General features: G+C 53.6%; 1 protein-coding gene across 2 annotated transcripts in view; it reads right to left on the bottom strand.

Annotated features, from left to right (window-relative positions):
* Positions 1-18554, bottom strand: part of SHANK2 (SH3 and multiple ankyrin repeat domains 2) — a 559575-nt gene that overhangs the window by 476470 nt on the left and 64551 nt on the right. For both annotated transcript variants that reach the window (XM_070488373.1, XM_070488372.1), the window contains one exon: positions 10754-10973. In XM_070488373.1, the coding sequence (XP_070344474.1) occupies positions 10754-10960 (207 nt within the window). In that variant the 5' untranslated portion in view covers positions 10961-10973. The remainder of the gene's footprint in view (positions 1-10753; positions 10974-18554) is intronic.

Raw genomic sequence — 18554 nt, forward strand, 5'->3', positions numbered from 1 at the left:
AACCCGACCGGCCGTCAGCTGGGGAATGGACGGACAGCATGTGGTCCGTGCAGGCCACGAAACGGGACCTGGCCAGAAAAAGGGATGAAGCATTGATGATTGCAGAACTTGGCAAATTGACTGAAAACCACTGAATGGCATACTTAAAAAGAGTGAATTTTATGGCCTGTCAATCATACCTCAAGAAGGTTGTCTTTTTTTAAAGGAACCACTTGCCAAGTTGGGGAACCTCAGTGGGGCCAGGTTTGGAGGGTCACAGAGAGGAAGGGAAGGTCACAGGATCCGTTCTGGACAACTGAGTCGAGGGGCTTTTGAGCTTGCAACTGAGACGGTGTCAAGAGAGAAGTGGGGTCTGGCCCTGAGATGGGAGGTTGGAGCTGAAGATGTGGCTGTGGACACGGACGTCCTTCACAGACGTGGGAACGGGTCCCGGGCTTAGGAAGAACACAGAGTGATCCCAGGGCCTCCTGCTGGGCCGGAGTTTCAGGAAGGCCTCCCCGAGCTTTGTCGTGAGAGAGGAATAGCAAGTAAAGAGATCGGGAGGGAGGGGTGGGATTCCAGGTAAGGGCATCCTGTTTGAAAGGGAGATGAGCCAGGGCGGGGGCAGCGCCTGTAAGCGCTGGGCCTGGGGAGCCTGCGTGGCCAGCCTGCGCTTCCTGCTGGGCCCGAGCCTCCACGCGCTTCATTCCTCTGGTGCTAGGATGCTGGAGAGAGAGCAGAAGAAAGGACCTGACCCACAGCTTCCCCTCTACAAAGACGCATCCTAATGAATCAATGGCAAACCTTCTTGGAGCCAAATTAAGAGGCCATCCCTCCAGCCACTAATGTCCACAGTCTGGACTCCATGAGCTCCCGAAAGAAGACACGCAGCCTCTGGCCTCCTGGAGGACCAAGAGTCACGAATTAGACATGTGCCCAGCAACGTGCTCAAATGGAGCTTTTCAAAGTCACACATGACTCCTGCGACGGCCTTCCAGCACCCTCCATCGCAATGGACGGCTGCCTCAGGGTCTCTGCAGGATGAGAGGCCACCCCAGGGGCTCGATTCTCAGCTGCCGTACAAGGAGACGGGCTCAGAAACTGCCAAGACAGGTGAAGGCCTCCTAATATTCAAACACACGGGAAACCTCAGAAACAAAAAGCAAAAGGATGAGGTGTCTGCGACCGAGAGATAAAGAAGGGATCAAAACCTGAAGGCGCTCTCTGCTCCCGGAGTTCTATTTTGATCTCAGAGATAAGCAGGAGGCCAAGGTCACTTGGCCATCAAGCATATCTGACAGTCCATTCGGGAGCCAGTGACGGATTAGAGCGCGTCTCCATCAGCTGATGTGTGGGGCGGGGGAGGCAGGCACGGCAGGGATGCGGCAGGCCGAGGCTTGACGGAAGAAATTTGAGCGTGTGAGAGAGAGAGAGAGAGAGAGAAAGAACGGATAAACGGCAATAAATTATCTTTGAGGGGGTCAAGACACCAGCTGAAATGCTTTTTCCTAATGAAATAACAAACTTGAAGATGCACTTAATTAATAAATGGAAACTTTGACTAACGCAAAAAGGAGAGACTCATTTTCCTGAAGCGTCTGCCAGGAGGTGGGTCAGGCCCTCGCACCTCCACTGACTCATTCAGCCAGGTCGTGGGGATGGGCACATGGGCTCGCAGCTCCAGCAGAGCTCTCGGGGCGAACCCTGGGGCAGAGGTGGGAGATGGTGTAGACACCAAAGGAGACCCCGAGGGGCGGCACGGTCCCATATTATTTTCTTGTGCTCTCTACTTGTGATGTGACATTCAGTGTCGAGTGGAAACCGGACCGCTGTGTGCCCCAGTGCCAGCTTTGTTCCCACTTCCTCCTTCACTGCCCTCAAAACATAAACAACAGAAGAATGATAGTTTCTATTGACTTTGGCACATGCCGCCTGTTTAAAAGGAGGAGCTCACTGCCCGGTGCCAGCACTCAAGCCCACAACAGGCCCTTTGTGCGTGTGTGATCATCCAGAGAGCAGAAGGACACACACCCGCCACCTTCCCAGAGCCCACCCCGTCACGCCATCCCACGCACGGCCCTGGGAACCCACCCACCCAGGACTCTGCTCATCAGGGTTTCCGGGGTGCAGGGTGGCCCCGGGGAAGTGTGCCTGGAAGGATTTTTAGCACTGCCAGAGGCTCTCGCTCAAAGGTTTAAAACGTCAGCCCCATTGGAGGTGTGAGACTCAGAGCAGGCACTCGGCGAGAAGACGCAGGTCCAAATGGCACATGGGGTGAGGGGCTGCAGGTGGGGTGAGGGGTTACACGTGGGGTGAGGGACCAAAAGTGGGGTGCAGGACCACATCTGGTGCAGAAGAGAGACAGCCGCATGAGTTTCTGCAGCCACTCTCTCCCGGCAGCGGCAGCGGGGAGGCACCAGGGTGATAAGTCTGCTCAACGGCTCCCCTGGCCCCCGGGCAGGATTCCAGGGCCCGTCTCGCATCCCCTGCTACAGGAGATTCAGCCCCACAAGGGCCCTCATGAGGGAACAACGGCCGCTTTGTTGAAGAGAGCCCATGCCCGTGGGATTTCTGGTCTCAGCCTCAGGGCCTTTGTCTTGAACAAAGTGAAGAGGGCGAGTCTTCAGAAGGTTCCGGAAACAATTGTGCTCCTGGGAGTAGAGACCAAACCTCTGGGAGGATTTTCCTTTCAGGAAGAATCATCGTCATTCTGGGCCTGGAGAGCAGGTACCTCTCCATCAGCAACCCCGACACGTTCCAAAGCCTCCGCCGGGCACCAATCAACAGAAGACCCCCTAGGGGCATGAGCCGGCCGGCGCCACCCCACCAGGCAGGGGGTGGATGCGGGCCTCCAGACCAGCTCCAACGTGGGGCCACCTCTCCTAACGTCCCACGGCTGCCCCCGAGGGTCTCAACAGCCGAGATGGCAAAATGGCCCCCCACTCCATTGTGACTGCTGAGTGCCTCCCAGATGCGGACAGTGCCAACAGATGGGCTCGGACCATGGAGACCATCAAGGAGACAGATGTTTAACAGGCGCTTGCTGGTAGCAGCTGCACGCCCAGCCTGCGTTGCCTCACTTCACCTGGTGCCCGGGCTCGGAGACCTTCAGCATTTTGCAGACTGTGGCGGGGACGTGACTCTGAGCCGCCCGGGGTGAGCCTGACCCAGTGCTGCTTCCTCCACAGGGCTGCCCTCTGGGCACCTTCCCGTGATGGATACCAGCTGCAGAAGCAAATTAGGGCCAGGTACCAGGTGGCCAGCGGGCGCATCCAACGCCGGCATCCAGCAGGCAGAGGCTCAAGGTTGCACGTCCCAGGCCGCCAGCCCCGCCTCTCTCTAGCCCTGCCTGGGGTCTGATCTTCAGCGTTCCCACTGTGCACTGGAGTAATCACAGACCTACCTCGGGACTGGGAGGGCACCGTGGGGCCTTGGGGTGTGGGGAATGTTCCACCTCTTCGTCTAAATGCTGGTCACACGTCACGCCCTCTCTGTGCACTTTCTACAGGTGTGTTATACTTCAATAAAATGCTCAGATGTGCTGCCCAGCTCGGGGGATGTCACGAGAACTACGTGAAATAACGCACGTAAAGACCTTGATACGGCGAGTGGCCTGAGGTCGACGTTCAGGAAGTTACACAAGATGTGCTGGCGCAGTTACGGGACAGGGGTTTCCCCAAAAGAGGGACTAGGTCTGCTGGGATGTGCGACATCCGGATGGAGGGCTGCGGGCTGAGCGGGTGGCCCCCCCGGGGCAGTGAGCGGGGACAGGGTGCCTCCACCCCCAGCAGCTCCACCCCCCACCCACCCCTCTGGCCTTCCACATTCGGATCTTTAGGTCTGGGGTCTGAAGGTCAAGAGGAGAGCTTCTCCAGTCCTCCACATCCCTCCGGATCAATAAACACCAACACGGAATACTGGGGTCGAACAGCCAAAATGCTGCAACGTAAGGATGGGTGCACCCTGAGGTCACCCAGGTCCCCACTGGTGGGGCCTTTCGATGAGCAATGCAGCATCCCGGGGCTGAGAAGGGATGAAGACAGGTTTGACCAAGTGACCCTAAATAATGAAGGGTACCCCCCAAATTACCAAAAATAGAGAACAGGCACAACCTAATGCCAAAAGCATCCTCCTGGGACAGGGGGAGAAAGTGGACACTTAGGGAGTGAGGGACTCCTAACCTCACTTTCATTGCCGTAAGTGGTACCGTAGGGGACAAAATCCAGGCATCCCGCATCCATATGCTCTAATCTGGACAGACGTAACACAGGGGGTCCTTCTCTCTCCCCTCCTCTCACCGGGCAGGGGTTGGGGAGACAAAAGCAGATGACCAGGGCTGACTGTCCAGCAGAGACCCCCCCCCCGGCAGGGCTCCTCGCCGAACGGGGGCTGCTCCAAGGGCTGGGAGTGTCCCCCGTGAGAATGGGACATGCTCCCTGCACCACGCTCCAGAGCAGAGCACTTCAGAAAATCTCAGAAGAAAAAGGGGAGGCCAGGCCTTCTGAAACGACTGGGCACTCCCCATCCCTGGGCCTTCGCATCTAAAGGGTCTGCAGACCACCCGGTCTGTAGGTGCTCTCCAAACAGAAAGATGCCAAGTAGCTGACGAACCACTGGGACAAGTCTGGAAGAAGAGCATGGAGATAAAGAAGACCTTACAGGAAAGAAATGAAGAAAGGAAGAGAGACGGCATGCAAAACTCCGACATCTGATCCACCTATTCCGGATGAAAATACACCTCAATTAAAACAAGAAAGATCTCCAAGAGTGCTTTATGCTAGGGAAGAAAATAATCAGCCATAAAACCCACTAAAGAAACAAATAAATAACTCACAAGAATAATTTTCAAAAAGAGTGAGCACAGGGCTGAAAGCACAAAATGGAAAGCCAAAATAACACTATGACAACAAATTAGAAATTACAAGAAACAGAACAGAACGGATCCCACTGAAAATGCCAGAAAATAAAGAAAGTCTCAGGAAAATCGCAGAGAACAAACAGGAAAACACCAAGTGATCAAAGCAATTACAGAAAAGAAAACAGATGAGGAGAAGGGTGAGCCACCATCAGAGTAACTGCTGTCCTGGAAACAGAGAACCCGACAGGCAACGTGGAAAAGGAACAGAAGGAAGAAAACATCCCTGAAACGAAGGACAAACAGAACCTGCAGATCGGAAGGTTTTCCAGGAAAAACAGAGCGGCCAGCACCACACCCTTCCTGGTGTCGTAACTGAAGTCAATTCTGTAGGAATCCAGTAAAAAAAAAAAAAAGCAAATCAAGCCACCAACAAGACATATCCAAAGCAATCTTCAGGGCAGGAAGGTCATGCAACAACATCCCATAGATTGGGGGCGGGGGGGTAGAATTGTGACTCAAAACATATCACACAAGAAAAACGACACGCCAACCGAGGGAACTCAGAAATATTTTTAAGCATGTGCTCCATTCTCGTTAGTCACAGATTCCGTATTTGGGATTTGCCTACTGGCTAAAATTTATTTGTGACCCCAAATCAACACCTGTGACACCTTTGTGATCATTTACAGTAAAACCGAATTGAGTCAATAAAACTGAGTTGCCCGATGGCAGGTTCCGGCTGAGGTTGGACAAGGCGACACTCTGCCTTCTGTTTCAGCTGCCACCTTGTAAACCAGCGTCCTCATTGTGGTCTATTTCGTGCCCCATTTTTGCATTTCTGTGCTTTTTCTTGGTGATTTCCCTGCACCCAAGTGTGGTGCTGAAGACCTGTCTAGGGATGCTAAGCACAAGAAGGCTGCGGGGTGCCACCCAGAGGAAATACGTGTGGTTCGATGAGCTTCCTTCCACACGTGTGCTATAGTGCCACTGGCAGTGGGTTCCATGTTAATGAATCAACTATGTGTATCAGATCAGGTGTCTTTACACAGAAATATATAAAACGAGGTCATGGACTGATCCATCCGTGAATATGCTGCGACCAGAGGCCCACAGGAACCTAACCCTGCATGTCCCCTACAGGTGGGGTTCAGTACTCGCTTGCTCAAGGTGGCTTTTAGGCTATACAACCACCGCAAGTAATGAGAATCAGCTGTACATTCACCCAGGAAGCACCGCCCTCAGCAACTCCTCCTGGAAAAAACACTGAACGATTAACTCCATCCCAATCAGGGGTGACATGAGAATAGAGGACACTTACACCTGGCAATGGGCATTCGCACTGGAAGAGGGATGGAGACACTCGGCGCTCTGAAGCAGCACGGACATTAGTGAGATGGATGGTGACCACGTGGAAACAGTTCTGCACCAAGAAGAATCAGGAAGTGGGGGAGGAGAGGAGAGTGCATGTGTGTGCAACCAGCTACTTGTTCGACACACTGTGACCCACGCCTCCCTGGCTCAGAGCTACGCTACGATGCCCAGCCCCCTCTACGGTCAGGAGCAGCCTGCAGAGGAAGCGAGGGGAGGTGGGGGGAGTGACGTGGTCCACGAGTTCTCTCTCTTCCCTCCCTCATCCTCTGGGCACATACAGGGGACCCTGCGGGGGATTCCAGAGCTCCAGGGAACCGCCTGGCTACTAGATGGGAGGAGCCTGCACCCCCTGAAGGACTGCGTGGAGCAGAACCTCTGCCTCTTTGTCCCTGCCAATCCCCGGTGGACTGGAAAGAAAAAAAAAAGAAAACATCTTTGTGCCAAGCGCCTGAGGTTTGGAGGTCTGTTTATTACAGAAATTAGCTTAATTTACCCCAAATGATATAAGGAGAAAGAACTCAGTTCCTCAGAGCATGAAAAAAGGAGGCAAAAGACCGGAATCAAAAATGAAAACAAGGGGCCAGCCCGGTGGCGCAGTGGTTAGGTTCACATGCTCCACTTTGGCCACCCAGGGTTCTCAGGTTAGGATCCTGGGTGTTGACTTTGCACTGCTCGACAAGCCACGCTGTGGCGGCATCCCACATAAAATAGAGGAAGATGGGCACGGACGTGAGCTCAGGGCCAATCATCCTCACAAAAAAAAAAAAGAAAACAAATAAAGATTCCAGCCTTCCAGAGTTTCATAATTGTTTCTTTTAACTTCACGGATTTATCTGGAAACAGTGTCTCTTGCGACAAAAAACACTACTAAAGTTCGTATTTCCTTCATGGTCTTTTTCGCCTTTTATAGTCAAATTAAATCACCTTCACGATGGTGAGTTATTAGCAGTGTGTGTACCGACCTGTGTTTCTATCCGTATGCACATCCACCCATTACCTGGAACCCTTTGGAGAGGCGCGTCTAGAATGTCCACCAAACTTCTGGGGCTGACGTCTGTGCTTTATAAGAATGACGTAACTTTTATAAGAGACGTTAAATGGCATAGAAGAAAGAGCGTCTCGGCACCATGTCCGCACTCCCGAAAAGACTCATCTGTGTTGCCGGCATGGCCCTGAGGCCGGCGGTGTTGCCGGATTAGTTCTGGGGCATCGGGTCACCCCGAGCTTTGCCTAGAAGGTGGAGCATCTGGCTGACCTCGCTCTGGGATGACAGGTGCCAGCAGTACAGAACCCTCAGCCCGGGCAGCACCCGTCCCCAGGGAGAGCGGGGGCCTAGGGCCGGGCCACGAGCAGAGGTCCCCTGCTGGAGCTGCCTACATGGGAGGAGAGGAGAGACCCAGCCCTCGGAGGCACTGAACCCACTCATTAGACCCCACAGCGCTGGAAGATGGGGCCCTGGATGTGCACAGAGCAGGGTGACGCAAGCCTAGTAAGAGCGCCAGCACCGAATGGCCAGCAGGTGGCGCAGCGGGACGGGCCGCCCCTTCCTCTGATCCCAGCGCACGTCCCTTCCCCATCACGGCCTCTGCCACCACCCGTCACTCTTCATGTACAAAGGGTGGACTTGTAGTTCCAGGCCTGCTATCTAGAGAGCCTCCGAGGCTGTCTACACCACCTCGTCTATACCACCCTGTCTTCACCAACTTCACAGATCCAGCCCCACTTCTCCCACCTCCTTTAACACAACTCTCAAATGAGGAGGGTCCTCAGCACCCCAAGACCGACATGATGTGAGAAAGAGAGATGACGGGACAGCACAGAAGGAGACGATCCTGTCTCACCCAGGTGCCCGAGTCCTAGTCCTGGGACGGCCCCATGTTCTCTCTGCAGCAGAGGGACCTTTGCACCAACCGCCCCCTCATCACTAAGGCCGCCTGGCCGTTCCCAGAGGACGGCATGTGAAATGCTCCCAACTCGACCCAACCAGGGTTCCCACCATGCCCACAACGTCTGCTCCGTGCCCGAGCTCCGTCCTCACCTCCCTGTGCTGGGCACGCAGCAGGACACTGGGGCTCAAAACCACACCTGCGACAAAGCGTGCCACAAGTCAGAAAGGGACATGGCACAGTGACTTACCACCCAGCACGCCCCGGCGGGTTCACTCGAAGGTGGAGGCCCATTCCTTCCTCTTCTATAAATGGGGAGCCCCAAAGGAGAGCTGTGCCCGCCCCACCCCACCCCATCCGGCACATGCACCTATGGCAGAAAGGGCTGCTCTCTGAGACTCCAGGCCACCTGATCGGGAGAGACAAGAGAATTCCCACCACCGGAGGCGCACACTCGGCCTCTGGAGGGCCTCTCTGAGCCTCCCCTGTGTGCCCCAGACTTTGTCATCTGCTCAGTGAGACTCCACAAAGAGCTCAAACCCAGCCCAGCCCAGCCGGTCAGGTCCCCCCACCACACCACACCCCACCCCTGGTCCAACCCACCCCTCTGCCCGCTGTGCCCACTGCCCAGCCCAAGCTCCAGTGCACCCCTTTCCCCTGCCATGTCCTCCCCAGAGTGAAGCCCTCTCGGTCCTTCAAGCCCCAGCTGAAACGGAAGCACTGCAGGGGAGACCCCCAGCTCCTGCTCCCCCTTCACCCACAGGGACCTGCTCACGCCCGTTTGCCCCAGAACAACCGTCTTCCTCACGTGCGCCATGCTCGAAGGATGTTCACCTCCACTTCCCCGGCACCGGGTTTAGCACCTGGCACAAGAGAGACCCTAAATACCTTCCTGTTCAGTTTAACACAATTTCATTGGGAAGAAGCCAATACCATGTAGGAAACACCAGAAGATGGAATGAACCTTTTTCTTGTGCAATAAAGGCCCTAAACAAGACTGGGCTGAGGCCCTCTGACCATTTCCTTACGCAGTTAGAGCAGAAGTCAAACTTCCCACCATGGCCTGCAGAGGCCGCTGTCTCTCTAGCTCAGATCTCATTTAACCCACAAGCTCTTAGGCATCCCCACAAGCTCCCATTCGCCACGCTCCAGCTGTATTACGGGGGCCTTGGAGGCACTGTGCCTTAAAGAGCTGGCCAGTAATCTGACAGCCCTGCAAAGATCACCACCCCATCGCCTCTGTCATCCCATCACCCACCACACCATCACCCATCACCCACACTCAACACCCATCACTCCATAAGCCATCACTCCATCATCCACAAACCCATCCATCACCCATCACCAACACTCAACACCCATTACTCCATCACCCACACCCATCATCCATCACCCATCACCCACACCCATCACCCCTCCACACCATCACCCATCACCCACACTCAACGCCCATCACTCCATCACCCATGACCCATCATCCATCACCCACACTCGTCACCCATCACTCCATTGCCCATCACCCACACCCATCACCCCATGCTGGATTACTTTCTTCACACCCTTCCCATCATACAAAACCTTCCTAGCCGCCATGTGTGGGATTCCACCCCATGCCTGGAACATAACCTGGCTCATCACAGACACTCAAACACACGCAAGTCACTGAGCAAGGGCATGTTAAAAGGACCACGCACAACAGCATGTCGATGTCCCTGAGAATCGCCCAACCTCCCCCAGATCAGCAACGTCACCAACCAGGAGCACTTGAGGAGCACTCGTGGGAATGCAGCCCTTTCACGGGAACCGGGAGAGGCAAGATTTACAAGTGCTTATCTCTGCTCTGAGCAGTTTCCGATTTCATCAGAAAGCCCCGATAGACTTATAAAAGAAAAAAAGTCAGGGATCAAGGAAGCAAAGCTCACATGAAACGCTTTCTCAGGGAGTCGAGTCTGACAGTGCCCGGGAGGGAGGCGCAAGGTGGTGCGACCTAGGGATGCTCGCTCAGGCATCTTCGGTGATCGATTTGGAGCACCCACGGGGCCAGTGCCACACAGGCAGCTGGGCGCCCTGCTGCACACCCACGAGTCAACCCTCCAGGGAGACCCGCCAGCAAGGACCCACAGGCACTAGGCAAGCGCGAGGTGGGGGTGGACGACAGGGGTCATGAGCAAGAAGAAGCCCCGAGGGCTGGGGGTGACACAGGAACCAGCATGTGGTCCAGACCCTGAGGGAGAACCAGGAGTCGGCCAGCGGACACTGCGGGGAAGGGCGCCCAGGCAGAGCTGCACACCCAGCAAGTGGGAATGAGCAAGGTACGTCGGGGGCCGTGCGTGACTGAGCACAGGGCAGCTTGGGTGCTGGGAGCCCCGTTTGCTAATGTGCCCACTGTGTGCGTTTCCTCTGCAGGGCTAGTTTCTGTGCCCTACAGGTGTGGCCTCCATCCCGGCATGTAGTAAGTGCCCCACGAATGACGGGGACCAAGGTACCAGTAGCATGCTGGGAGGCAGGCAGGGGGACGGTTGGGACCAGCAGGAGTGGGGTGGCAGTCAACAGCACAACATGTGGGGGGCCACCAGGACCGGCCATGCAGAGGGTGACCATAGGCACCCTTGAGTTCAAATCACGCTTGATGTGGACCAGGAATGAGCTGGGGGCTCACCGTCTGCTGCAGGTCCTGGATGAGGATGCGGATCACCAGCGTGTTACCCTGGCCCTCCTCCGTCCTGGCGCTGCCCGGCTTCTCCGCGGTGGCCCGGATGGTGTCATAGATGGTCTCTTCTTTGGAGCTGTCGGACTCCGACCCCACAGAGTAGTCAGAGAAGCTCTGGGCCATCTCGTCCTCGCTGGATGTCGGGCTGCGCGGCATGGCTGCCCTATGTCTGTAGGAAGGAGGAAAAAGATGAGGAAATGTGAAAATCGAAGAAAGAAAAGCCAGGGGCGCAGTGGACACTGGTGCTTGCGTGAGTGCAGGCTCAGGTCCAGTCGCGTGTGATGCGCGGATCTGAAGGCAGCGAGACCGCGCGCCCCCACCCCCACCTCCCTGGACCCAAGCGGGGTGCAGGCAGGACCGGCAGGGGGCCGAGGGAGCTCTGCCGGGTGCCGGGAAACCCAGCGTTTACAAGGAGCCTTAAGTCGCTGCGGCCATGACCACAGTTTATAGGGACTAACCAAGGGGCCGCTGGAGCCGCTCGAAACTTTGCAAAGGAAGAAAAAAGGCTCCCTCTGGTTTCTCTTTGAGGACAGAGCAGCAGCAGAGGACGTGCAGGCTCAGGTCAGAGGGGCACCGAGTTCACGCCATAATAACCCCCTCGGCTTCAAACACGGAGCAAGAAGAGGAGACGTGTAAAAATAGAACCGGAAGGCAGGCCGGGCTCAGAGATGAGATAATGTCCAGGCCCAGGAGTGAGCGGAGCCCACAGGCGTGAGCTGGCTGACGCCGGAGCCGGGGTCCCCGAGAGTCCGTGGCAGCTGGGGGTGCAGCTCCCTCACGACGGAAGGCAATAAATGCTCCTCAGCAAAGACCCAGCGCCCGTCACCCCATGCCGACTGCCACCTGGAGCCGGGGCTGTGAGCAAGCACGTGCAAGGCCGCCCCAGCTCTGTGGGCCGCGGTCCAGAAAGGTGAGGAGAAAAGCCGGTGTGAACCAGGGATGCCGGGGAGCTGGTGGAGGATGTGCCAAACCAGCAATTCCACTTCCACGTGAACCCTGTGAGGGAGGTCAAGGCCACGCACACAAGCAGAGAGGCACAAGGTCGTTCCCGCAAAAACGAGGCTGTCCTGGGCCACCTCATCGTTCAGGGACTGCCTGCTTAAGGTGTGGTCTCTTCTTCCCACGACTGCACAGCTGTGAGAATGAACGACCCCAGCAGCACACAGAGGATCCCCAAACACAGCAGGGGGGTGAAAGGAGGCATCTGTGGGACGACCCAAACAGCACGGATGCTTCCTACACAAAGGCTGGGAAGATGCGGCGGCGCGGTCCTGTCGATGGCACGTGGGCATGCACGGAGGAACGGCGGAGAAGCACACGACAGGAAAGAGAAACTCTAAACTCGAGGGGCGGCCGTCGCTCGGGAGGGAGAAAGGTGTTGACAGGGCTTGCCACGCCACTTGTAAGGTGTGATTTCCTTAAAACGGTTCCAGCAAATATGACAGAATGTCGACCTTTGATGAAGCTGGGGACGCAGATGTTTGCTATATTGTTCTCCATGCTTTTCCTTCTCTGTGTTGGAAATTTCACAGGAGAAGAGAGGAACGAGGGAAGGAAGGAGGGAGGAAGGAAGAGAGAAAGGAAGGAGGAGGAGGGAGGGAGGGAAGGAAAGAGCTCGCCTGCCCTTCTCCCCCAGGAGCTCAGCCCGGTAGGTGCTTGGGTGCATGTCCCGTCCTCGTGTTTCATGATGGACAGTGGTGGGGGAGGGGAGGCTCAGAGAAGCCCCAGGTAGGACACAGCTCATCCAGTGCCAACTCTGCATTTGATTAGGGAAAGCTGCCACCCACCGTTATTTAACGTCCATTTAACGAGAGCAAACATCCCCAGGAAGCGTTTCCCTGCTCAGCCTGCGGAGTGGGTCCTGGACGCAGCCACCCAGTGCGTTTCCATTCTCCACCCAGCCTTGCACAAGGATTCACCAGACACACAGGCACACGCAAAGCCCGGCTGAGCAAGGGAGCGGCTCCAGAAATGCACACCCTCCAGAGGGAAGGGCAAGACCAGGACCGAGGTCAGGGGCTCCCTTCCTGCCAAGAGGATCTGGACCGTCCTCAGAGAAAAGGCCAGGGTCGTGTGGCCCCCACACGCCGTTTGTTTGACCTACACAGGCTTTCATATGTTTGCTAACCTGGAGATTTCACACGAAAACCCAGATTTCTGGCTTGTTTTAACCATCGGGAGGATCAGGCAATGCTGGGGACTGCCACATGGCACCTAGGGGCAGGAGCGAGTGGTGGCACCCTGCCTGGCCTGGCATGCCCTCACCAGGTTAGGGTTCTCAGACTCAACATCCTCCGATCTTCCTTCCGCCTGCCGGGCTCTCTCACTGGCGATATCTTTCCGGCCCCGGGTTGTGAGTTTGAGAGCCTGACCACTGCTCCATCCACTCACTCACACTGGCCTTCTTCTCTGTCTTCTGCCTCCCCCTCCTCCAGACCACCCCAGGATGGGCATCACCCGGCCGATTAAAGGCCTCGAAGGGCACATCATCCAAATCACCAAGAAGATTTCATTTTTTTAATGAAAAATCTCAAAGTTCACCCCATTGTAATCCTCAACTAAAATTCAGGGCAAACGGGTATTCTTGCATTCACCGACCAAACGCCTCTGTAATTTCAGCTTGACGTTTTCCCACCACAGAAGTGCAAAATCTGGTGGGGGAAGAGAGAGCTGCGGCCGAGGACGGGAGCTGGGCCTTCCCGATTCCCCCTGAGGAAGGAGCCAGCCAGCCTCACTGCAGCTTCGAGCAACGCGTTCATTCATGCATTCGCTCATTCCCCATCTATGCGTGAAGAAATGAGCGCCTGGCATAATTACACAGTGTACAGTATTTACACGCTATGTACTATATGGCAGTTACAATTATAATACAGGATTATATATTATTATAATTATTATAATATATTATATACAATTATATATAAGTAATTATCATAACATATTATTTTATAATATACAATATAAATCTAGATTATATGATAAATATAACGACATAATATGCGGAAATAACTATTTCTAACTATGTCCCAGGTTGCAATGAAGCAGGCCCACGAGAGCAGTCGCGGCAGAAGGAAGTTACTTGGGGATCTTTAAAAAAAACACAGTGCCAGAAATTCCAATTTAATTGGTCTGGGCGAGGCCCCAGTGTCGACAGAGTCTTAAAAGCCCCCCAGGCAACTCTTACAAGAATCGTAGCTCCAGGTTCACCTCGAGTCGAGTCTGTGGCTATAACCTTGCAGAACTCATGTGCAACCAGCCTTCTCCCAGGGGTGAGGACCGAGTCCTGGCGCTGCTGGGCCAGCGGGAGCAGTGTGGCTTCCTCACCTGAGCACCAGGATGGACACAGGTGTTAGGTCTTGTCACCATGGGGTCCGGTGGCTTCTTCCTGCCCTGAGGGGCGTAAGGTGGCTCAGAGTAGCTTCTGCTCCTTCCCCTCCTTCCTCCCCCATCTGCGCTGGTTCCAAACCCCACAGGGGCCGAGAGACAGCAGAGGGAGAGGACGGAACGTGCATGCCCTTCTCCGGCGGGCATGAATATCTACCGTGGAGTCACCGCTGTCGGGTTTGTGGGAAGCCAGGCACGGGCGGAGGCAGGAGTGTCTGATAACGAGGCGGTTCCAGGCACACCTGCCACTCCGCCAGCATTCCCACGCGGGATGGACCTTGGCCCCAGAAAGCATGGGGCCTTCAGGGCAGCGAGGGCCTCAGTGTTGGCATCTGAAAAATGGGCGTGTGGAGCAGAGCTTGACGCCGAGCAGACACACGGTGCACGCCCGTCCCTGCCACGTCCTGGCCTTCCACCTCTAAGTCAGTCAAGGGCCCGCTTGAGAGAGCAGACGAGATGGTGCCAAGCGCCCAGCTTACTCCCTCAGGGGCACACATAGGAAGGCTCCCTCAAATGCATTCTACTCCCAGCTTCCCAAAAGAGCACCACGGCTTAAAATTTAAAAAAACAATCGCGCCCCACCGTCTACTTCCAGCCCAGTTTACTTTCTCTAAAGCCCTCCTTAGCCCCGGATGTACGCCCTTTGTCACGTGTGCATCTCGTCTGTGCAGTATGCCGCCTCCATGCGCACGGGGTCTCTGCTCATTCTCACTGGACACAGTGGACACTCAGCAAACACGTTCCCGGGGACACCAGGGCTCCTGAACACAGACGCCTGCAGGAGCCAGCCCGACACAGGGAAGGGGGCAGAGTGCGGGCTGAGGCAAAAGGGGCCGGACACATGCCCCAAGTCAGCCAGGCGGCCGCGTTTCAACTCCAGCTCCTGCTGGTAGGCAGCCGGCCGCTCGGCCCCGGGGACCAGCTCTGCAGGCGGTCTCCAGGCAGGGAGAGCTGGCAAGGGATCAGCATTGGGAATCCATTGTTTTCAATGGTCACTTTGCAGGCCACACACAACACGTCTGCAGCTGGACATACCATCCTGAACACACAGATCGGAACTGTGAAGTGGGCACAACAGCCAGGGTCTGCCTTCCAAAAAAACAAGGGGAGGGGGGTGTTGCGGAGTTTTGTGCCAGGCTAAAGTCAAACCGAACTCCAGAAACAAAACTGATCGCCCAAAGAGGACATCCGGTGGGGAAGGTGCCGTGCCCTGCCCTCCTCCTGCTCCCCAGACCCCCTCGTCTGGCCCCCGCCATGAGGACACCCACCCTTGCCACCCGCAGTGGCTTACGGGAGATGGTCACAAACGGACGCATCTGCTACCAAAGCTGCAGTGCAGAAGCCCCCGCTGGACGGGTCTGAGGAGGAGCCGGGACCGCATCCAGAAGGGGATAAGGTGGCTGCCTGCCTTCCAGTTCTTTCCATGACCACCCGGGGCCGGAGCGGGAGGCTCTCGACCTTAATAACACATTTAAATCACGTGATCAGCGGATCCGTGGGAAAAGCAAACACCTGCAGAAATGTGTAATTATTAACTCCGGGCAGGACGGCCAGTTAACAGAGGGCGCCCAGTGACGGCTGCTACATTTCAGATCAACCACGAGTATGGCTGACTCTAAGTATTTCCCAAACGCTGCACGGGACATCCTCATGCGACACAGTTATTCGTTGTTCGTCCGAAATTCACACAGGAGTGGGCATCCCGCATTTCACCCGGCGCGTGGAGGCGCGAGGGGCTGTATGGGTGCTCTGACCCATCGTTACGAGGGGCGGGGTAGGCTCCACAGAGAGGGAAGGAAAGGAAGGACCAAAATGCGATCTGGAAACCAGTTTCCTGGGAAAAGCTGGTGCCGGGACAGGGGAGGGAAGGTTACTCAGCACCCCGGGGCCAACGTTTCAGTGTCACTAACCTCAGGGGACAAGCATTAAGCTGGAGGAACACAGGTCGATAAAGTGCAGCGGCTCTGAGAACGTGTTTGTGTCACTGGCCCTGCTGGGTGCCTGTGAATTAAGGAAAGAATAAAATAATGGCAGTTGAAGCAATTTTAACAAAGACTCCATATTTTGCTGCTAAAGTGTTCCAGGAAAAATAAAATTGTTCCAAGAGAACATGAAATCTTAATCTGGCTCCACGGTCCCCTACTACCACTGATGGACAGACAGATGGACTGTCCTACTTGCTGCATCGGCAGCCACGGTGACACCGTGAAACCTGACCTAGGACAGAAGACACGAAATAAAAATAAACAAAAAAACCTCACGGCTGGAGTAGACTTTATCAAGGTTACAGTTTTAAGACCTACGAAGATGACCTATAAAAATGCAGAGCTTCCATCGGCTCTGGTTTATTATCTATAGCATATATATATATATAGCATGTATATATTGCATATGCATAGCACATTACTGCATATGCATAGCACATTACTGCATATGCACAGCACATTATTGCATATGCATAGCACATTATTGCATATGCATAGCACATTATTGCATATGCATAGCACATATATTGCATATGCATAGCACATTATTGCATATGCATAGCACATATATTGCATATGCATAGCACATTACTGCATATGCATAGCACATATATTGCATACGCATAGCACATTACTGCATATGCATAGCACATATATTGCATACGCATAGCACATTACTGCATATGCATAGCACATATATTGCATATGCATAGCACATTACTGCATATGCATAGCACATATATTGCATATGCATAGCACATTACTGCATATGCACAGCACATTACTGCATATGCATAGCACATATATTGCATATGCATAGCACATTACTGCATATGCATAGCACATATATTGCATATGCATAGCACATTACTGCATATGCACAGCACATTATTGCATATGCATAGCACATATATTGCATATGCATAGCACATTACTGCATATGCATAGCACATATATTGCATACGCATAGCACATTATTGCATATGCAAAGCACATATATTGCATATGCATAGCACATTACTGCATACGCATAGCACATTATTGCATACGCATAGCACATTATTGCATACGCATAGCACATATATTGCATACGCACAGCACATTATTGCATACGCACAGCACATTATTGCATATGCACAGCACATTATTGCATATGCACAGCACATTATTGCATATGCATAGCACATATATTGCATATGCATAGCACATTACTGCATATGCATAGCACATTATTGCATATGCATAGCACATATATTGCATATGCATAGCACATTACTGCATATGCACAGCACATATATTGCATATGCATAGCACATTACTGCATATGCATAGCACATTATTGCATATGCATAGCACATATATTGCATATGCATAGCACATTACTGCATATGCACAGCACATTATTGCATATGCATAGCACATATATTGCATATGCATAGCACATTACTGCATATGCACAGCACATTATTGCATATGCATAGCACATTATTGCATATGCATAGCACATTACTGCATATGCACAGCACATATATTGCATATGCATAGCACATTACTGCATATGCATAGCACATATATTGCATATGCATAGCACATTACTGCATATGCATAGCACATATATTGCATATGCATAGCACATTACTGCATATGCATAGCACATTACTGCATATGCATAGCACATTATTGCATATGCATAGCACATATATTGCATATGCATAGCACATTACTGCATATGCACAGCACATTACTGCATATGCATAGCACATTACTGCATATGCATAGCACATTATTGTATATGTGTAGTATATATATATTGCACATATATATAGCAAAAAAAATGGTTTTTTATTTAAGTGGAATCTCAGACACCTTATATATTTAACACATTGGAAGCAAGATTTGGTGACTACTCATTTATTTTTTGCCTCCAAATGGGTAAAATTCTCTCATCTTCAAAGCACTGGGACCCCCGAGGGGGCTGCTCTGAGCTTTGCACAGACACTGAAACTCAAGGTCAAGGTCATGGCTGCAGATGGAGAGCAGCCTTCACAGGAAATGGAAGAACTGGATTTGAATACTAGAGGAACCCAGGCTCTGTTGCGCTCTCTGAAAATCGCTAAGAGAGGACAGTAAAGGCAGGGCTGAGAGCAGGTGGGGGGCATGGGAGCAGGTGGGTTTTGGGGAAGAGTGGACCACATGGAAAAGTGAGAGAAAAGCTTGCCTTGTTTCTTGGTGTTTATTTAATCCCTGTTTCTCCTCCCCATGACAAGGGACCGGAAGGCACGGGGGCACTGGCCAACGGGGTGGGCTGCTCCCCAAGTTTCTGTAATAGCAGGCCTTCTGACCCAGCACCCAAAATACGTGAAGGGTGGACTTCCCCCGCA

The sequence above is a fragment of the Equus asinus genome, chromosome 17, assembly GCF_041296235.1.
Source record: "Equus asinus isolate D_3611 breed Donkey chromosome 17, EquAss-T2T_v2, whole genome shotgun sequence".
NCBI lineage: Eukaryota > Metazoa > Chordata > Mammalia > Perissodactyla > Equidae > Equus > Equus asinus.